General features: G+C 36.6%; 1 protein-coding gene across 5 annotated transcripts in view; it reads right to left on the minus strand.

The window, feature by feature from the left end:
* ZFPM2 (zinc finger protein, FOG family member 2) overlaps window positions 1-23,736 on the minus strand; it is a 315,049-nt gene that overhangs the window by 97,283 nt on the left and 194,030 nt on the right. For all 5 annotated transcript variants that reach the window (XM_074898551.1, XM_074898548.1, XM_074898549.1 and 2 more), the window contains one exon: window positions 12,449-12,560. In XM_074898551.1, coding sequence (XP_074754652.1) covers window positions 12,449-12,560 — 112 coding nt within the window. The remainder of the gene's footprint in view (window positions 1-12,448; window positions 12,561-23,736) is intronic.

Here is a 23,736-nt window from a genome sequence, read left to right on the forward strand (position 1 = left end):
GATTCAGAATTACTGTTAAAAACTGCAGGCTGTTCTTTTTCCCCAGTAGCCAATGTAATTACTAATAGTGGCTGGAGCCTGCCAATTGCAAATGCAAATTGACCCAACTTTTCTCCAGAAAAAAAGAAGGTAAAGAAACTAAGTAAAAATACAGAATGCTGCTGGATAGTAATGGTAGACTGTCAGGCTAATGTGCCCAAAGGAAACCTCAGTTAATCAGCTCCTGTTGATTCCTCTATAACACTATGTTCCAGAGACAACATAGGAACATGATACAGCCATAGAAGGCTGACAGGTGAAAAAAGCAGTCCCAAACTTAAGAACTTCTTTCAGTATCTTCAGCTTAAGGACAAACTCTTAGATCTCCCGTGTACCAGTTTAACAGCCAACAAGAATTCCATTTCAACAAAATGCTCTCGTTAAGAAAAGTACTTCTCAGTGGGTGCTTTTGAAGACTTCTCTGACTCAGGAACTGAATTCCCTCTGTACAATTAGACCTTTGAGTATTCAACTATTCACATGTTTAGACTTTGTAATAATTAGCAACACACAACAAAAATCCAAGAGTTAACACTAGGATCATGCTTCACTTCGCTGAATATGTACATATGTTCTTAAAGAGAAGAAGGTCATATATCAGTTCATCACTTTTTTGGAATCTTGTAGCTGAATATATTAAAGAATTTTTTTAGGTGTAATTGATCTGAAATGATTTTTTTTTTTCTGCTTAACGTCACTTAGGAGCATTTTTATAAAGGAGAGGAATGTGTTTTGGAAAGAACAATTTTTTTAATGCTGTGGATCTGTTTTTAAATATGTCAAAAAATTTCAAGTTGCTCATTGTCCAAAGCTAATCCATTTGTTATGTTATGTCCTAGATTATAAAATTAAGTTCAAACCAAAGCAACAGCATGCAGGATGTTGTTCCTTTTACATTCATTTCTGTAGGACAAAATAAATAATGAATTACAGGAAGTGTATTAGAAAGACAGAGAAGTTCCACACATATAAAGCTGATGATCATATTGTGGCAAACCAGAAAATTGTCATGTTTCACGCGTTATGGTGCAGTGGTTGTAATTGCAAAATAGCTTGCATGTAAAAAACGAGCATTCCCTTCTTGACTCACTGCAAAGCTTATGACATTTAGGGATTTACATAGAAAGTACATGGAAAGAGAAAGAGCTGTATTTAAAGAGTCGATCTCAGCACATCTTCTGAGCAAGTGCAAAGGGCCAAAAGTAGCTTCCATGAAAGCAACAAAACTGGTTCATTCTTTAAACCATTACTAAAATTTCAAATTTCTCCCTAACTTAGCTAGTTAAACCCAAATACATAATACTTTTGCACCACAAAACAGCTTTCTTAATAAATTCCTCCCAGACCACTGGTCCATAAAGGACTCTCAGGATGGGGTTCTGAATGTATACCCTATGCTTGTTTAGCTCTAATTAATTTCTGCTTTAGGAGGGGATGGAAGATAAAAGTCTTGGAGTCATACTTCAGGCTACACTTTCCACCAAAGTAAGACACTGAAAAATATCATTGTTTGGGATTTTATACTTCATTTGCTCCAATGATAAATATAATTTAATTGAACCTTAATCATAAAACTGGTTTAGACTTAGCAATCTGTCAGTCTTAAGTTTTTATTTAATTGTAACTTGAAAATGCATTTAAACTTCACATAATTTAAATCCATTAAAATGCACGTGCACTCACCATAAAAGTATCCTGTTCACCTTTAAAAGAACAGTTTATTAAAAGAAGATGCATAGTGATCACCTGATGCCACCCCTCTCATTTCCTAGTGTGAAACAGTTCCTTTTCATCTCATATTTTAAGTTCAGTTGCCCATCTTATAATATCAGAAAACATTTTGACTAGCCAAAACCACCATTATCTCCCCTTCATCTCAGATGCTTCAATTCCTACATATCTCAACATTTGTTTCAGCCAGCAGACCAACCACAATACTTTGCTTTAGTTTCCAAGCTGAAAGTTAGGGCATATCAGTCAATCTCTGTTAACTCGCGGATCCTTATTTTTCTCAAAAACATTTTTCATTTGTTCAGATCTTGAATAATTTGTGCATTGTCTTTACTGTTCAATATACTTCTACCACATTATTTTTATATACAAAATATAAGTACAAAAGCAAATTTTCAATTTGTCTGTGTTTCTACATCACCAATGTTACAAACAAGAATTCTCAGTTGACCAAAATAATGTTATAGGCTCCAGTATGTATTATCTGACTGTGAACTTCTATTTTTTAAATAAGAAGTTACAATGGTTACTATATACATCTGCCTAAGTCTGAATATGCCTCTCTTCTAGTGTTTTTAATACAATCTAATTTTTCAGTATTCTTTTTACATTGGTTTGCACTTCATAAAATTTTTCCCTGTGTCATCTTCTGTTTTAACCACTTTATTGCAAAAGCTAGCATTCTCCTGTAATTTATAAAGCTAATACTAGAACTCTTCTCTAGCCTTAACAATGTTAGCTAGGACTTTTCTTTCTATCTATCTTCTAAACTATTTTCTAAATAGTATTTCCTCCCAATGATTATTAGCTGTGATACTATAATCATTCAGAATAGCTGGAGTTGCCTATGTAGAAATATATATGGCAGCTATAGGAAGATTTCAGAACTTTCTGTGGCTTGAGGGAAACACTGATGCATGAGTTATTTTTTTATATATATACATATATATATATGCATATACACATGCATGTATGCATGTATATATGACTGTATACTACAATACAATCATAGGGATTTATCTTACAGGCAAGTTCTGCTCCAGCAACAAACCCTGGTTCTGCACACTACTGACCAATTCAGTCATGTGCATCACCACTCAGTTACAGAACATCTCTAATAAATCTGCTTCAACATCGCAACCAGCTTCAAATACCACAATTCAGGCATGCTCTAGCATAGATTTCTGTTTGTCAGCATCACAGTGCCCCACATGCCTTGATGGAATGAAACTGAAAAAAGAAAGAAAAAATAAAATCCGAAACAGCTTTGCTTTTTTTTTTTTTTTTTTTTGTAACAGCAAAAGCAATTACGTTTTAAGAAACTGCTAAGTTTTCTCCATGTCTGCAGTAAACAGGGGTTCATTCCTTAGATATTAAATACACACTGAAGCAGGTTGCAACTTCTCCATACTTTCTTCAGTTTTCTTCAGAGAAGACTGAAGGGGGAAGTGGGAAGGCTGAGGGATGTCCCAGCACTGGTGAGAAGGGCAGCTGCAGGAAGAGGGAGCATTCTGCCTCTTTTGCAAGGGAGACTGCAACAAGGGACTCCTGTATTTTGCTCTGTGCTGGAGTTCTTTCCCTAACCTCCACTCTCTCTCCTCCCTGTTTCACTATACACACTTCATAACCTGCCCCAAATAACAGGGTACAATTGCCATCACATTAGAAAAAATGGATGTGGTCCGCAGTGCTGGCCTCAGTGCCACGGTGCTGTGCCGTGAAGTCCTGCCCCTTGTGGCCTCTGTCTACAGTAGGGAGCAGTGCTGGAATGCTGTGGGAGAAGGAAAGAAATGCTGACATTGATCTTTGGATCGGAGAGTACACAGATTGATCCCCAGGATCAATAGAGAGGTCAGGATTCAGTCGCACATGATCTTTGTCTATAGCTCTTAAGTAATTTCTGGAAGACAACAATGGGAGATGTAGGTATGGATGTGACTGAGGGTTACATCTTGATCACAATTTCTGTTTAAGGAAACCTGTACACCAGAAGAGCTTTTTCAATTGCTTTCAGTTCTGAATCCATTTCCTGAGCATAAAACAAATCTCACTGTCCTTGGTATTGCAATAGGAGCTATCCATTGCTTTTAACATATGCATTGTTTTTATACCTCTCTAATGTCAAGAAGTCTCTTTAAGCTTCTAAATTAACAATGAGAACAAAAATGAGCACAGACTGCTTTGAAAAGTAGCACAGATTCTAAGTATCATCAATAAATAAATTAGGCAGCATCCAAAATGTGTCTAGGGAATTTGAGAAGAGAGAAATGCTGGCTGTGCCATTGCCCGTGTAAGCAAGCACAGCAATCACCTGCTGGAGTCTCCAGAGTAACAAGAATAGGAACTTAGGGACCTAATAATAAATCACTGGCTTGCAGGTCAATTAAGTGGCCAAGAGTCACTTGAATTCCACCCGTTGTGCCATAATAATGGCCTTGCTTGTAAGCAGCTAGAGACAAAACACATCCAACACAATTTTAACATTGTGTTCCAGGCAGTCCAGCTCCACAGCCCACTTGGACATCATGGCTGCATATCACACAGGTTCTCCTGGGAGCTTGGCACCTTGAACGCTATTGAAGAGTCTTCTGTGAATTATTACCATCAGGCTTAATCCATTTAGAGGTAAGGAGCACAGAATCCCCCACCACACTGTCAGTTATACACAGAAACACCTCGAATGGGGGAAGAATATATTTCTACATTTTTTTAGCTTTTGCTTTTATTGGCACACCATTAATTTGACTTGTATCACAAATACACATTACAAGTATTTGACAGGAATCACTATAAAACAGGCTGCAGATTAATCCAGCCCTGTTTCCCCCCATGCAGACATTTTATATTCAGCAGCAATGAAGTTGCCTGGAAAGAGTGACCAAGGTTTGATTTTGGGCTTCTAGGTCATGGTTTCACCTTGACAACAGCTCTTTCATTTCAAGCAGTAACATTTGCCAGGATCCCTAAGGTGTTTTCATTTTTGTCAAGAAGCGTAGGGAAAAAAAAAAAAAATCCAACCACCACAGTATGAAAAAAAATGATAAATCTTAATTCACGAGCTGCAGGACTATCTCTGTGTCTCCAGCACAAAACTTCAAATCCAATCCAGGACCTGGATGTGTATTAGAAGGCTGCAGATTTAAACCTTGTCCACCATGATCAAACTGGATTTATGGAGCATCATAACTCTCCAGACACCATCCAGCAGCTTATTAATTTAATAGACTCCTGTCCATTCCATGATGTTCCTGCCCTGACAGTCTCTCAAGATAAGGCGAAAGCCTTTTGACAGGACAGAGTGCATATATATTTTCTTCTGTTTTCTTGTGGATGGGGTTGTCGACAACTTGAAATGTGTGGCTCAGCAAATTTGGGTGCTTTTTTCCTTCGCTCTTGCTTTTCAGGGGAGATGACAGAGGTAATGCCATCATGAGCCACAGGGGTCACAGGGTTTACAGCAGTCCTCAATATTTGTTTAGCATAATGGATGGAGAAGAATAATTTGATTAAAAAGAAACTAAAACACATTTAGCATCTATCTCATATTTGAAAACAATAACTTAAAATATTTCTAAATGGCTGATTCTACTGCAAGTTATTTAGAAAAATGAGGGACAAATACACAGCTTGGAAAAAAAAATAAATCTATGCATTATGTTTGCATTTATTTTTGCCAGTGGTCTGAATGGTTGAAGCAATATTTCTTTTCATATGGTCCCAGTGTGAAGTACAGACTGGGCTTCTTTTCCATCCTGAGCATGTTCTCATGGGTGAGTGTTAGACTCAGTTTACAGCTTTTTATAGCTTCAGTCTAAAATATAGAATTCTGTGAAAATCATGTCAGTATTCTGCCTCTTTCCTTGCCTCCTCAAATGAAAAAGAATTCCGATTTCAAACTACACAATAAGTGACAAGAACACAAGAAAAAACCCAAATGAACATACATATGAGAACAACCTAAAAATATCACTTGACTGCTATGTAAATGAAATGCACTAATAATGAACAAAAGCATTTTCATATTGAAAGCGGAAATATAGCCGTACCCCTGAATTTCTTGTCATCTTCCCTTTATTATTTACATGCTTAGAATTTAGAGGGCATGTAATAATTCACTGTATGCTATTATATGCATATTATACTAATTCCATAAAGATGCACAAAACAACCTTTTTCTTGTAGATAATTAAGACCATATACAAGGCCCTGACCTCTAAACTCCCTAAAGCAGATAATCCCCCATTGGATCAATTTGCATAGGTAAAAAAAAAAAAAAAAAAAAAAAAAAAAAAAGTACAATTCTGCTTCATGAGTTCTTTGAAGCCAAATTATGTCTGAATTAAGTCCACTGCGTCTGCCATCAGCAAGCAATAAATATCACTAGTCATGCGAACTAAATATTTTCTCCTTCTGTGGCCAGTGGGGAAAGTAGCAGGACTGACTTGCAATAGTTTTGTTTGCAACAGTGCCATTAGGCATCCTGCCTTCACAACAACCCTGAAAAAACAAATGTGAATTGTGACATCTACTTATTTACCAATCATATTTTTATGTCTGTATCCATGACACTGTCTTCCAATGACAGTGAAGATATATTGCCCTTGCAGAGGTATTATTTTATGTAAGCATTATACACATAATCTCACTTCTGTTAAGAAATATTTTGCAATTTTTCAGTGTTGTGGAAAATGAAATGTAAAACAATCTCTTTCATGGACCTTTGATATTATGATACTCATTGCAGGCATTTTGTTAAAAACTCAGATTTTTCTGTTAGTGGATACACAGAAAGAACAAAAACCTGTAGCACCACTAAAAGCTTCAGCACATTGTTTAGCTAGTGGAGGCATTCAGCGGGACAGCAGATACTGCAGTTTTCTGACTGTCCATGTGGAACAGACTGCGTAATTTCACTCAATTTGCTTTTAAGGGTATGTATAAAGAAACCCCTTGCAATCTGAAATATATGCCCCAAGTTAATCTTTGGCATATTAAATAACTTCGTTCTCTGACCTCAAACAAAATATACCTGTATTCTAATGAAGCATGTTTAAACTCCTTATACTGTTTGACCTGTGTCTCATTAGGGTCTCTGATGTTATATGTCTGTGGCACAATGTACTATTACATTGCCTAAAGTTTCCGGGAAAAAAAAAAGTATTTGCTGGAAACCAATTTTCCGGAAGAAAACCTGTAACCAAGGATCTCACAGAACAACTAAGAAAAATAATCCTCTGTCACTAAAGAAAAAATTAAGAACCGTTCTCTTGTGACAACTGATTTTTCCTATGTGTTAAAAAATAGACTGTTTAAATTACCCAAATGAAATAAAAATTGCCTTCAATTCTTACTAGCAATTTCGTGTAACCCTTCTGCAGCATTTGTATCTTCAATGGATGGCACATAAATCAACTAAATAAGTCATCCCAGTAAGTGAGTAAACAGTTCAGTATTTACTGACTTATTTTAAGTCAACCCACCAGGCCACGCAGCCAGGGGAAGCCCTGGGCTAGCCGAGCACAACCCTCTGCCTCCAGTCCTGACTTCTGCTCTGCCCTCTCCTGTGTGCTGCCTCTCCTCGAGTTTCTATTTATAAATTAGCTACATGACACAGTTTCAGTGTGGGCAGCTGTCATTTTAACTAATCTCATCCTGTAAATCCACCCTAGCAGGCTTGTTCTCTATTGTGATTGGAGAATAGACTTTTTTGGGCAGCTTTCAAAAGCAGCATCTGTTTGAGCAAGCACCCATCTCTTAGCTGTGCAGAACTCCCCCAAATTTCCACACGCCACCCCCCCGCCCCCGCCCCAGTTTTGTGTTCACCGAAAGAAAATGACAATTCTCAGATCTCACCCTTAGGCAACATCCTCCCTAGCCAGGATTTTGTGATAGTCGCTCAGTGGGCACTGACTGTGATTTCACTTACAGAGGGATGGAGGCTTTTTACAGCATTCGATATCATGTGTCCACACCACTGGGACAATTAACAGGACCATCCTGTGGAATTACTTACGAAGACGTCACGCAGTGCCTGTGGAACCGTGCTGGGGAGAGGACTATTTTTTCTTCCCTGCATCCTCTCAGAAATTACGAAGGGCATAAACTGCTCAGTGAGGCCAGGCAAAGGAGGAAATAACATCAGTAAATCACTAATGGAAATGCAAAACCAAACACCACCTCATGCGAAATGAGATGACGGACGGCTCAAGGAGTGTGCAAGTCCCTGCCAGCAGCCAGCTCCTTTTCGGCAACTGTACCCGAGCCTGTCCTGCCGTCCTGTCCCCCAGGATCTGGCCCTCTTCCTCTCTCCAAAGGGCCACCTGAAAGGGAGCCATTTTCTGATTTGGGGTTTGCTGCAGAAGATGTGCCCAGCAGCTGCCACCTGTCAGCATGCTCAGTGGTACGCAACGCAACGCAACCCAACTGGCCCAGACACACGTTAAACATGTTGGTTTTCCTGCACAGAGTTATCCTGTGGTGCTCTGCAATCAATTACTGTTATACCACCATCATTAATAATTTTCTTAATGAAAATGATTCTGTTGATCTCCGTTGTATTTTAATTATCAGAGTTAAGCATAATTACACTGCAGCTCTGAGCTGGCATGTAGACTCCTTTAGGGCGCAATTTTGTTTTAACACACTGATAATGTAATTTTACATTGTGTCAGTTGTTTAGTTATTATCCAGTCGTACAATTCCGCTGTATTCCTGATAACAGATAATAACCTTAGCACCTCCTATATCCTGAAGTCATTTAAAAAGCAATATTGGAATTTCACAACTAGCTAACTTAATCGCCTTATGATTTTATAATTCCCACAGCTAAATATTTGTACAGACACCCTGTTTTAACAATGCCACTAAACATACGGTATCCATACATTTCACATAAATGGCTTAAATAATATCTAGAAAAATGTCTGTTACATAAGCATTGTTTTCAGTCTGTGCAACAGTATTTTTTACACAGTTTCTATTCTACTCAGTCATAATACATTTTTAAAAATCTCTTTCAGTCCTGGTGGAAGATTTGCCGTTAATACCCCAGCCCCTTCCTAGGTTGTGGGGCGACCCCTACCTCTGGTCTTAGAGATTTACCAGGTCTGGTGCACAACACTGTTAGGAACAAATCCTTCTCAAGTACACAGTGTTGTGATGATCATACAGTTCATGCATTAATACTTTCTGCCAATGTATCTTGATTGAATTACTGAAACTGTAGCTGTTTTGTGGAAAGAACATATTTATAATTCAAGATAAGCTATGATTCCTAAAATCTGTCTCTTAAAATTTCAGTTACTGTTTCTAGGACATCTCCTAAATTACTGAAGAGACTATTTCTGAAACATGAGAGAAGTTTGACATAAATATTAAAACAAAACCAGCATGTCTTTTAAATGTAATTAGTTGCAAAAGTTTCCTTTCAAAAAGATAGAACGAGATAATGGCATATGCCATGAGTAGTCAGCTTGTAACACAGGTTGTGAAAAGGGATACTAATTAACTGTTTTTCCCTTTTCTAATTTGTCCTAATATTGGGAAATATAAAAAATACAGAGAGAAATAAGTGATCCTAGACTACATAGAATTAATTTCAAATACTGAATCGTTATTTCATAGTTATTCACTCTGGATATATTCAGATGTATGATTTTAAATAACGAGTTTCATAATCTAAAAATTTATATAGAAGATGAATTGTGATTCCACTGTATAATTTAGCAATATAATCCTATCTATGTACATCATACATATACACAGATGTACATGCACACACACTTCTTGTGTCTGCTTATCTAGAGAAAATATTTCATGTAGAGTTTTGAAGGCAAACGGGGAGTTAGCTGGCCAGCTCGGATTCACTTTCAACAGGAACAGTGTACCTTCTCTCCCTGGGATTATTCTGTGTGCAATGTGCGGGTGACTACAGTGTGCACAGGCTCTCGTGAACTGGAAGTCAGGCTGACATACCTATGCTCTCCTGAAATGTCTGGGGAAAATTATATCTCAATAATATTACTCTTACAAACTAAAAGGAAATGTGGCATGTGTTTCTGAGTCAGCAACTGATTGAGCAATACCAATTGTACTGGTAGCCAATTCTTAAACTTATTTTCTTCTTAGTAATGTGCCAATTTACTCCACTCACCTCAACTTGGGTATAGTACAGAAAACAGATACCAGGTGACCAAATCTGCTACATACACAATTCCAGACATTTGTTAAGCTAATTTCTTTCAGAAATAACAATGCATTGCTAAGAAAACTAACAAAATTATACACAGCAACTACAACATAACATCGAATTACAACTACATGCCAGCTGACACCATTTCATTAGAAGTAATGGCACTATAGGAGACAGAAAGCTAACACAAATCAAGGCAATGTAATCTGGAGTGATGAGATACAAATTGAAGGAAGAAACATTATTCTATTTATTTATTTTACCATCTTCTATTTGACATTGTTTGGTGATCCAAGCCAATTAATCTTTCTAGTACAAAAATCCAGCAGAGCTCAAGGCAAGTGTAGGTGTTTAATGAACGACAGAGCAGCCAACTCAAAGTGTGAAGAGATGAGCAGAATGCAGTGAAGATAAAGTGTATTGACAACTTATATTCCATACTAGTTTAGTGAAGTAGCAGGCTTTTAACATGTATTTATAAATTAGAGATAGAGATAACAGAATTCACCTTGAGCACTGTGCGACTGTCATAACACCTTGTTAAACAAGTACTAAAATCATCATCATCATCATCATCATCGGAACAAAATTCAGCATGTTTGAATGAACTGACTAATGTTTTGGGCTATTCAGATTGCACCAAACTGAAGAAATTTTTAAGAATTTGAAAAATAAAGGTATTTCAATAGATTCAATCAGACAGATAGCGCTGAAACTCTCTAATGAATTAGTATTTGTAAAGTACTTTGAAGATGAAAAGTCTTACTGGTATATATGTGCTAAGCAGTATTATAATTACAGAAATAATCTAATACTTGATAAAACATCATCCTATGGGACTTGGCAGAAGCTATATTTTGGAGTGAAAGTAATTTCCCATTACATTAAGAAGTTGTTGCAGAAAAGTTTGCCTGTGAGTGTTCTATACTATGCAGCTCTGGATTCACAAGAAAAGCTTCGGTATGTTACTCAGCACTTTGCTGTTTCTTCCACTTGGGCAGCAATCAGCAAGCTGTGAAGGGAAGGGCAGCTCAACCCATTTTAGATCTAAGCCCCGTTCTCTAGTACTGCAGGTGTTTCAGGCTGCAGAATGAATGTGTTGGCTTTCTATAATTATAATAGAAAGAATTTATAAGACCCTGGTGTGCAACTCATTTTTAACATGCAAATTCCCTGTTTTCAGCGTTTCAACTTTCAAAGGCTTGTGGCAGTTTAAAAGCAATCCTCTTATAAGTGTATAAATTGCAATGATTATAGGAACAAGTTGTAATTGTTTCTAGTAAGTTTTTAGGAGTCTTTGATGTTATGATTAGTGTTTTGTATGTTAATATATTGATATGGGTGCTTATTTGCCTCGATGCTTGTATGCTGAAATGGTCACTAGGTTGCCTCAGCAAACAAATCTTTGATCTCAGTAGGTCTGTTTGGTTAGAAATAAAACCTAAAAGAAATTAAACAAGAACAGTGCATGTTCTGAAGTATTCAGAAAGTGCTGAGATTGGTGATTGAAATACAAGGAATGAAAGTAATAGTTTTGCAACATGATCTTCAGGGGGAATGCCAAAACAGCTACACAAAATAAGTTATTCTTGTTTTATGTATTCAAATGGCGAGTTTTTAGTGTCTTTGTTTTGTTTTGGTTTGCTTTTTTAACATACCATAATGATACCATAACCACATTTACAAAGCTTTCACAGTGACTGACCAAATAGTGTGGTGCATAGTCCATGGCACTATGGACTGAGCCCAAGGCTCTTTGGGTTGCTTTAAGATGCAAGAGAAAAACCTTTGCATCTTGAACCAAAGTAGCTGTTAGGTGTAGTAGGTTAGACAAAGCCTGTTTGGGGGACCTCATAAGAACTCATACTGACTTGAGCAAATCTGACAATTCACACAAGACAGAAATTATATACATTGCCACTAGCCAATACATTCCAGTGAAGCATCATCACGTCATGCCGCTATACAGAGACAGAAAAGTCAGAGGTGACAACCCTGAAATCCAGTTCCAGTTATCTACTGTTACCACGCTGACATGAAGTCTTATCATAGTCCAATCAAGTTTGCATTCTTCTTAGAAAGCCAGATTTCAGTTAGTAGTTTACAATGTAATGTAACATGGAGAAATGCTATCCAATATGTCCAATAAAATGTTAGAAAGAGTTCACCAATTTAAAGTGTATAGATTTTACGGATGTTTCCCAAGAGGCACTAACTCTCATCGAGAAATGGATTGTATGTCATCTGACGTCCTTCTGTGTTTATAAAGCATTTAGTACACAACAGACACCATGTGGTGTTTTTATATCATTAAAAAAAAAAAAAAAAAAAAAAAAGGCAAAACCAGAACATGGTAGGAAAATGGGAATGAAAACTGTTTGACTTTAAGGGGAGACAAACTACTTCATTTTCCTGTTACACAACTGGTATATTTTATCTCAGTACTTTACACAAGAAAGTAGAGAAAGAAAATCAGCTTGTGTTTACCTTTGCTGTACACAATGCAGTTGTTTTTGTTGTCTTCTACTCCTTGCCAAGTCACATCCAGCAACCACTTGGGGCCAGCAGTCAGTACCATAGGGACTGAAGCCTTTGTCTTCTGTAGGAAGGATGATAACAAACAGATGCCATTTGCTTGCCTTGATTAAGAACTTGAATAATAATAGCAATAATCATTTTATTTGCAAACAACAAAATCTCCAAACCCATAAGCCAAGGTCTTATTCCCCTGCCTCAGGATTTTTTTTAAGAAGACACAAGCAGTAAGCTTTAGTTGTTTCATTGATTGAATGGTGAAACTATTATCAAGGATTTTTCTGAATGATATTGGATCAGATCTCCAAGATTAAGGAGATCTCTGGTGGCTGAGAATTATAAAGGGAATGCAGATGACTTTCACAGCAAAAAGCCAAGTGTTTAGAAGTGAACTTTAGACACATTGTACTTCATTATCAATGTGATCTCACTATTTCCTGAAACAGACAGGAAAGAATTTAAAGAATCAGTATCCATTTCAAAGATCTGTCCTGGGTAACATTTGTATTATCATAGGAAATTGTTCTGAATGGATAATGGAATTTTTCCCCTTTTGCTACATGTTGATGTTTGATTTTACTATGTCTGAAATAATAATAATGCTAATTATTCGTCTCCAAAAAGACTATAAAATAAGTTGTATTAATAAATTCAGAGTCACAAAAGTAAAGCATGACAGCCATTGCACCTGAAACGCATACAGGCAAGGAGATGCACATTTAACAAAACCACTTTTTGTGTTTATTTCAGATTCTATATTTAGAGAATTTGGTATTTGAGAAGATAAGGTAAAGTTTCAAATTTATTAACATTAACTTCTTTTACTAATCAAATGGCAAAAACCCTGTGGGCGATCCTGAGTTTGTCAGCATGTGGGACTCAGATGCCAGTTAGGCTTCTGTCATTCACTGTTCTTTTTCTCTGTATTACGCATGAAACCACAACAAAGTACAACAGTCACCACATAACTTTTTTTTTTTTTTTTTTTCCTGGCATAGAATTCTGTTCAAGACATTCCAACCTTTTATAGGAGAATTTGATTAATTTTTTTTTTTATATGATGACAATAATTGTCTAGTTGACTCCAGCTGTGTTCTATCATAATATTCTGTATGATTAAGGGAGTTAAGAAATTTTAAGATACGAAAAAAATTCCAGATGTATTGTCCCCATTTATTATCTATGACTGTTCTAGAAATGTAGTGAAGCATGCTGAATTACCACAGAACATATTACATTCCCAAAAATATACACGAAAATATTTATTGAAAGTATTATTTTAAAAAATTTAGTTATATAAGATTAAAGTAATAATCTTATATAAGACATATTTAATATTATTTATAATATACCAATATTTTAATAATGATAATAGAATAAGACATTGAATGTCACAGTTCATATTTTTTATCTGTTTATTCTCTAATACTGCTTTATCATATGTAGTATTTCTTGCTTAATTTGTATTTTATGTTTTTGCATTTTTCATACAAATGTTTATGCGTAAGTCAAACTTCCTCTATATGCACTCCACGACATTATTCATCTTTCAGAAGTGTTGGAAAAAACAGATACAAATGAAGAATGAAATTAGTAAAAAGGAATGTAACAGCTAGCAACAATATACCTACCTATTGTAAAAATACTGCAAGGAGAAACATGCAATGTCTCAGTTCCTAATATTGCTTTTCATACAGGAAGTTGCAGAAAGTGTATTTGTTTGTATGAAGTATTACAAGAGTGAACACAACTGCATACTTTTGAAATCTGAATCTAAATTCTGATGTATAATTGGCCAGTAAACAAGACAACTTTTTTTTAAAAAAATTAGTTAAGTACATACATAAATTATCAAAAAGCCTGATATTACCAATTATGAAATCAGTGTGAAGTATTTACATATGGAATGCACAGAAAATAATGATGTAAATGAGGCATGACCTGAAAAAGGTCTGCAAGAGATGAGATGAAAGGTAATCAAAGTATTATCTTTAGTTTCTATTATAGAAGAGTCTGGACTTTAGTGTCATATTACACCAAAACAGCACTAAGGCTGCTATGGAAACAAGGAAGACTGGCTATTCTTCACATAGCTGAGAATTATGCCCATATTAAATACAAACTTCATCATGAATGTTAGCAACCATGACTGCACAGCAATAATGAAGAGGAAGACCAGGACATGTTCCTACCTACCACATGCTACATTCCTCCAACTGCTATTTCAGTCAAGACTTTAACATGTTTTTTGTGCTTATATGTGCTCTGAGTAATCCCAAGTACAATCAAAATACAATAAAGTATTCTTCAGGTAGTGGACTTTTCCAAGTACAACATAAATGATTAAGACATTGAAACAAGTCTTTTTTAAAAAAAAAAAAAGTTGGAGGCCAAGTTAAAAAACAGAACAAAAGAAAAAAATTATATCTTTTAAGTGCAGAAGGGATCATCTACTTAATTTTCACAAGATCTAATTCCTATTGTTTTCTTCTTCCCAGACATCTGACATTTCATTGTGTCTCTCCCATCTGTAAGGGTATTATTTGCATTAAGGTGGTATCAAAAAGCCTCAAATAATATCAGGATCTTCTTGTGCTGGACAATAGTTTATTATCTACATAGACAGGACAAATAATATGTCCTGGGAAAGGATTATACTTAACCACATACTGCTAAGTAAGAAATGAGATGCAGTGATACTGTTTGACTTTCTCTTGGAGATTAATTTCTCCTTTAGTAAGTGGTGAGCTTAGTCCCAGGACACCGCCCCTGGTTCTTCTAGATGAGGGCAGCCCAGGCTGGTGCCTCATCTTTCCGAGGCGAAGCAGCAGCAGCAGCAGGTAGACTGAGCAACAGCAGTAAGGATGTGAGTCTGCTTCGCCATCCGTCATTTACAGGCTTTTTTGAAACTTAAAAAAACTACATGGTGATCACTAAATTAGCTTCCAGGTAGGCTTGGCAGTAAAACTTGTAATCAGTTCAGCAGCTGTGAGTGGTCTCTAAGGCACTAAAGATAGGCTGAAGGAGGAACAGGGTGTTTTTTCTCACAGCTCTGCTAACGCAGAAGAGCTGGTGGACACCTCAAAAGAATTCCCCATTCTCCCATAGCTCTGCTCCCAAGCTGCACAGATATGTAAATAAACTTCTTTTAATATGAAAGCAAAACTTCACAAGGCCGTGGCTGCTTGTAAAGCTTGGCAGCTCCACTAAGGGAGACGGGCAATGGCTTCACTTTGAAGTACCTCACAGGCATATTGTGTGAGCTGTTAAGACGAGTCAGGACCACCACAGCAGTTCTTGGGGTCTGGCATCCTGTGAGGTTCACATGTTTATAGGAGGTGTTCACCACTGACAAAGGCTTGCTCTTGTTGTGCCTTATTACATAGTAAGAACTGAAGCAAGCCTGCTGATTCAGGAAAGGCCATTTCCCTAAAATGGTTAAAATGAAAAGACCCCAGTCCAAGATAACAAGAAGCCATGGTTAAATCAGTCATGCCTTTATCACCTCAAGATTAGACTACTGCAATGCGCTATACCTGAGGCTACATTTTAAATCCATTTGAAAGCTGAAGCTGGTGCAGAATGCGGCAACCCGCTTGTAAAGCAGGATATCGTGCTTTGAGCGCATTACACCAGTGCTTTTTAATCCGCACTAAGTGTGGGTTTTAAGGCACTGGTTACAACCTGTAAAGCCTGGGACCTCCCTGTTTGAGATACCTAATTGAGACCTGCCAGGTCCTTTGCCCCAACTGTACAACCACAGCCAAGATCTACCAAGGAAAAGGGCTTTCTTGGCTTGACACAGAAGAAACTCTAGGTAGGGCAGTATGTTCTTCACGACAGCTCTTTACCTTTGGGACACCATCCCACTTGAAGTATGTTCATGCTCTGACTCTCAGAGAGTACTACACAAATCATCCTGTAATTCATAAGATGTACTTGTCATACTGTAATATTTAGTTGGTCATTCCCACAGTGGTGGTGGTGGTGGGTGGTCTTAGCTATTTTATGCTGTTTTTTTACAGGGCTATTAGAAATATCTCTAGCTTAAGAAAGGTACCATATTATAAAAAAGATTTCTTGACACAGGAGCAACAATATTATGGCTGCTTAAAAACAAGACTTATAAAACAAAACGTCGTTTCTCACTCCAAAAGAACTGCTACAAATCACTCAAAAGCTTACAAAATATTCTGCCTACTGCCTAAATATAATCATAGGGATCTGCTAACACGTGTGTGCATAAGATGGGGCCATACAATAGTAACCTCACATTTTGGAAATGAGGGCACATTATAAAACCACAATACTGTTCACTGCTCTAAACTAGGCAAGTGTGTATTCTACACTTCAGTCATTTTTAACTGAAAATGCAATTTTTGATAATGTCTTCATGCCATAACCAGAAAAATTTGACAAGGACAAACAGGGTCAAAACTGTGATCTCTCAGGGAACAATTAGAATCAGCTAATGAGGATAAAAGAGGTCAGGCAGGCATCCACTTTTCACTAACCTTTGAAGCAACTGGACAAACAAGGGAGGTAACCCTCAATAAATGTTTATATTCAGTCAAGAGGTTAATGGAGATAAAAATAGCCATCACAGCAGGCTGAAAATAGTTTTGCACTCTCTCTAAAAGGAATAAGTGCTGACAAGTAATGTTAGATGGGCTCTTCCCTGCAAAGATTTCTAACATATGATATGTGTGGCCTGGCAGAAACTTCAGGAAACCCCCACATTAAAGAGAAATACAGTATGAGCAAGTGTTTGAAATCTACGAAATATGCTTGATCGTTGCTAGCTGTTTCCTATGAAGCTGTGCCAGAGCAAGAAATAGGTACTGAGCTGATGTTCAGTAAGTCGCTGTGACATGAACATCCTGTCCCACACACGGTGTTCCAAAAAGTGTTCAACGTTATTCAAGGAAATGTATTGTTCATTGAAAAATCATTACATTTCTGTCTTTACCTTTTTTTTTTTTTCTTCAGTCAGTACAGGGCTCTATAATGTCAAAACTACTTTCTTAAAGTACTCTCACCAAAATAGAGGAATGTTGCTGGAGACTTAAGATACTTAAGGGCTTTACTTCAAATTGTCTTTTGGTTCCCGCAAATAGATTTTCATTCTAAATCTTCTAAAAATCCTGAGTTCCCATGAAAGACATGGATCACCAAAATGTCTTCCTGCCCTTGGAGAAAGTTCTCATGCCCCACTGTGCACTGTTACTTTATATAGCCAATTGAAAACAAGACTGTACTGGGAGGTGAGCTGTAAATGTACCTCAGGTGCCTTCAGATATGAGTCTGGGATAGTAAAACATCTGTTAGTGCAAAGCAGAGGTTTCTACTTTAAAATTCAATTTAAATTCAATTTGATCGTCACAGGGTTGGTGTATCTTCTGACATGCTAAAAGTGCAGAATATCCTTTCTTGGGAGGTTAAGTTCACCCTTGGTGGTCACCATATTCAATACAGCAAAACTGTAAGTTCATCAAATCAGTTCAGTTGGGAAGGTCTCCTAAGGGGTCATTCTGGACCGAGCAATAGCAGAGATTTGCATAGGTCTTAAACTATCCCTAATGAATTAATATTTGTTTTAAGATGTTTTTGAACCTCACGCTTACACTGTCTCAATGTATTTTGTTATCATATAATTGATTACAAATTCATCAAACCCTAAAACAAGCCCATTCAAACACCCCAGTGGACAGACACAGGCTCTCTATTTGTTTCTGATTTGTGTGCAACCATCTAGACTGTCTTTCAATTTCTGTGGCTTCCCTGAAAACTCTTTACCCTTTTCCAAGGAGGATTCAGTCTTGGAAGAATATTTATCTCAAAGGCTTCTCTGGAAACCCTGCCAGTCATGGCCTAGGGCAGCACTTCACAGTGCCACGGCTTTCTTTGCTAGACATGCAGAGGCAACTCCTCTCCACTCACATGAGACTGGAGGTGTTCAGTGCCGTGGTTCCATGCTGATAACAAACATCACCAAATAAAGCAAAGACATGGCAGTCTCCAGCCTATAAACACCTACTCTGGAATTGTACAATTGCACCAAGATTTCAGTTTTCACAGCCCTTGCTATGTCTGTCAGTGAGATCTTGAAACTTACGCTAAATGTTAAAGAAATTTTGCAAGGACTAAGGACCTAAATCTGCAGCCAGCATGGGATAGCTGTTTTTGTTACTACTGTACAACTTTATGGGATCCAGTGTTTCATTCAAATATCATCCATCAGATGCCTGTCTAACGGCTAGATGAAGAGAGTACAAGAACCTGACTACTCACAGAGATGTAACTGGTGTTCTGGCATGCTAACTTGCAGAAAGAAGACAGACAAATTGTTGCTTGTGATAGGCCATGAAACTAGTGATGGAGAAAAAAAAGGAAGGGTCAGTGTTACTTTCCAATATCTTGTACAAGGTGGGAGGGAAGAAGTCCTCATGTCTCTTCTCCCCACGGCTCTGGATCCTAGTTACGTAGTGCTAGTGGTTAATGTGGATGTACTGCACCTGTGCACTAGCTGGTTGTGAAATGACTTTCAAGATTCCTAGTCTACAATGTGGGTGTGCATTTGGGTTATTTTGTGATAGTGGAAGAAAAAGAATTGGTAACATTTGAAGAGGCTGTGGTCAGACCGAAGTCTTTAATGTTTCAAACACAAAAAAGAAAAAAAAAAAAAGAAGAAAAAAAAGAAAAAAAAATGGGAAAAGAAAAAAAAAGGTAAAGAAAACAGGAAAAAAGGGGGGGGAGAAGAAAAAAAGGGTAAAAAAAGAGAAAAGAGGGAAAAAAGGAAAAAAAGAAAAAAAATAAAGGAAAGAAATGTACACACAGATGGAATCCCAAAAGACAGCTGGGATTCCCTGCAACTGAGAAACCCTACTGTTTACCCCAAGAGATCATCACTTGTCAAGTGACAAAACTGAACATATATTTCACCATATATCCACAAACCTATGCAGATCAAAGAAAATATTCAAACAAAAAGTACACCCTAGGTCTGTTAATATCTTCCAACACTTGTCATGATTTTAATATGATTCCAATTGTTTTATTAATATGAAATATGCCTGTTGCTGAATGTCCCTAATGCAAATTAAATGTATGCTAAATATTGAAATCATTTCATGTTACCTAGCTAGAATATATTTTTTTCAGATCTGTAAAATAAACATAAATCAAATCTTATTGTAACTTATCTACAAAATAATGGCTGTCAAAAGCAACGTTAGCTTGTTCTGTTTAAACCAGGATACCCTTGAAACCAATCTTTAAACTATTCCACAAAACCAGGAAGGTTTAAAGTAATTAATCCAGATTCTGGAGCACCTGGTCCTAGCTGAGGGTCCCAGTGATTCCTTCTGGCTGCTTGCCATGTGTTCCTGAAAGAGGTGACAACCAAATGACAGGAACCCGAATGGAAAAACTGGGAAAACTGGACCTCTGAATACTCAGTGAGCTTCCCCTGACCACACCGCCCTGTGTTGATGGGCTTTCTAGTCCTGTCCTTGCCTCTCATAAAGTCTTTTCACTTGGCTTCACTCTGCATTTGCTCCTACCCTGCCCTGTCCTCTGACCTTTCTCTTTCTTCCATTTTGTATATACCTGACTATGTCCAGATAACTCTCCCCTTCCCAAAGAGCATGGGATGGACAACAGTGTATTTTGCAATCGCTCTCTTGACTTGACTTTCTCGTTTCATTTCTCCTATTACTCTCTCTCCTGTTCATTTCATTTAATTCTTTGGGAAAGTAGTATATATATACATGCATTGTGTGTTTACACAATGACCAGCACCAGGATACTGTATTCTTAGCCAGTGCTGTGATTGGCATAAATATGATTAGGATATTCTGAAACTTGACAATGCTAAGTGAATCATCTCTGTTGTGGTGAGTTGATACCTGGATACCTGCGGGTAGCAAGCCCACCATCATTGTGTCTTAGTGCTCATGTATCTGCCACGGGTATTGAACCTTTCTGCTTTACTGTAAAGTTGAATACTTTGGATAATACTATTTCAGAGATGACATGCACCTGTACTGATGAAATCACACTATATATAACTTATCTTTAGACAAGATATAATGCAGTGCTGCTTGCACACTTTCACACTGAATTATCAGTGCATTTTTCCTACTGGGTTAACCTCCCTGTTGTAAATTACTGTCTACTCTAAGAATTAGGTCTCTCCACTAATGAGACCTTGTTGATATTTGCCAGTAAATATTTTCTGAATGCACTTACTTGAATGTAACTCCTTTCACTTTTGCTAAACATTTTTAATATGAAATAGATGAATACTCTGCTCAGTATGGCTCAGCTGCAATTTGCAAACATTGAGTTTACGCTGGATGGGTTAAGGGACTAAATTCTGGGATAAACCATCAATCCCTGTTAATCGTCTGACATTTGCTCTCTTACTTTGCACAATGATCATTTGGGCCTGGGGTAGTTAATGTGACAACAGATATTCCAGATGATCAAGGGGACAATTACACTGAAACTATCCACAATGATTGCTGTATCTACAGCTTAGTTACAGTGTAGTACTGAATAATTTCTGGTTTGCAGTAATTCTGTATTTTTTTCTCTGTTGTACTTTTCTTATCCTGGAATCGATGATTTAAACCATCATCTTCAGAAGTCCAAATTTCATGTACTATATATCTTTATTTTTATGTAAGGAATCCATAAAGATACAAAAATAATTAATAAGGACATTCATAAAGCCTTCTATAAACAGTCCATTATACAGAACTCTAGATTAGTAGTTATAGATTCTGCTTATAACATATTATTATTATTACTTTGTTTGGAACTGCAAATACAAGTTGTGCATTTTACTTTGGAAAAGTGAATGTTTTTGCCATGAAAGGTGAATAAGAAAAAGTCATGCTTTACCATCAGGAAAAGATAACTTTTTTTTTTTTTTTTTTCCCCCAGAACCAGAAAGGTAGAAAATAAAAAGTTCTCTGTGTATGCTTGTCCAATATTTTAACTGTATAATCCGGTGCAGGTTTATCACAATTATATTTCCAATGAATATTGTGAGGCCTTTATGAGATATGTATTTAATACAAAGGTATTTTAGTCAATAGTATAGGTATGATAGTGTAATTCTCTTGATGAAGGATGACACAATACTTTAACTTCAGTGGTGCATACACTGAATACACACAAAATATACATAAATTCCTACCTAACTCATTTGAAACAAAATTGGAGAACAAAAAAAAAAATCTTCTCTGCTATTCTTCCTGATTTTGTAAGATATTTATGCATGTTTTTATTAGGTATTTTTATATATCTTTACCAACAGGAAACACAGTTCTATAAGGTAACAGCGTAAATCAAATACATAATCCTCTGCCCAAGTTTTATATTTGTTAAAACAGCATAATCATTTAAGGTAGAGGTTTAATGCATGATTCAACAACCAGAAGTCTACATGTTTGATTAATTATTTTTAGTTCTGTTAAAACATCACAGTTTATCTCATTTTAAGATTATCCTTGACATATTTAGAAATCCTAATGCAGATTTTATGGCCCACACCTATCCCTGATGGTGCTAATGGACTATACATAATGAATCATTCTAATTTGGATGAAAGGACCACACAACATTGTGGCAGTCCTTTAGAGAATTAGGGCTCAGTTCTGATCTTCCAGACTTATGAATGTGTTTTTGGGATTAGGCCGCGTATCTGTACATCTGTTGAGTCTCAAGGGGTGCATACTCAGCTAAGTATTCTGACCTTCCAATGTACTGTATCAAATGTGTGGCCTTGGGATATGAAAGGATTTGATTACAACTGTATTTTACACTGATTTAATATATAATTATGGGGTAAAACCTAATTCCTCCTTACATGTTCATGTAGAAAAATCCATCGCTATTAAGCAGACACTAGGATATTTTTCACCCAGTGAGCATGATAGTAAATGGAAGAAACTGAAACACCCACCTAGGATAATGTAAAATCAAGGACAACCTTCTTAAGGATGGCTTTAAAATCAGCTTCTTGTGTCCATAAAAACCAAGTTTAAATTATCTCCCGTGAGTGTATTGCTAGTTCGTAGACTGTTGCATTATGCATGATTCTTGACTGCTTACGTAAAAATAAGTCAGAACAAGGTTCCATTACTGATTTTCAATGTTACTCTATGCTTTCTTGTCTATAAGTAATGAGGAGAGCAATTAATTTTACATATATATATAATATTGATGGAAAAGTTTGTAAATAATTGAAATTTTTGGTTATTCTCAATTCACTTACATGTATAATTTCTATTTTCTAATCTATCAAAGACAGAATATGGTAAAATTTCCTATAGCTGGTTAAATTTTCATAAGATACACATAGCGTTTTCATGTAAGAAATATAACTTTTTTCATTCCACTGAAAACCCCTTCCCAAATATTATCATTGAAAAAACCCACAGAATATGAAAAGACTTCACAAGAAAATTAGTTCAGTAGAAAATAACATGACTATGCAATATTTTTGATTTCTTAATTTTTCTACCATTCCATCAAATTTTGTATAGATTTTTAAATAAATATCAATTATATCGAGTAACTGAATAATATGGGGATTTCAGAGAAAATACATTTCAAAATTCTATGCTTTTCATCAATATGATCTTTTACAGATCTGAATTATGGATTAATGGTGCTTACATTTTCTTTATCATTTCAGAAGGCTTGGACCAAGAAGATGAACTGAGCAGAGCAGCACCTTTACCTTGCAAGCAGTTACTTTCTTTCAGTTGAAGAATATGTTACACAAAATCAGGTCATTTTTTCACCACTGTCTTAAAAGCATGAGGATTTTAATTTTGCTGTTCTCACACAAAAATTAAAATGAAGTTCTCTAAAATGCCCAATGGCAGATTAAAAGGATCCAAATTTTTTGTAGCTTGTATGACATAGTTGTGTAATGGAGCTCTCATTTAAATTGGTTCAGTGTACTGATTATATGTATCATGATGAACTGCAACTATGCAAGTTTCCATGAGAAAAAGAAGTTTTCATAGAACGGGTGAAGGTCCTTCACTGGGACTGGAGATAAAGATGGAGAGTCCGGCAGTGGGACTAGTGTCTACAGGGCTCTGGTTCCAGTAAGACTCAACAAACAGCTCAGATCAGAATCTAAAGTGCAGAAAAACAGCCTGTAGCTTCGAGATTAGCTTTCTCACACTATTCCTGAGTTAAGCCAGTACAAACATCAT

This window comes from Athene noctua, chromosome 2 (assembly GCF_965140245.1).
Source record: "Athene noctua chromosome 2, bAthNoc1.hap1.1, whole genome shotgun sequence".
NCBI lineage: Eukaryota > Metazoa > Chordata > Aves > Strigiformes > Strigidae > Athene > Athene noctua.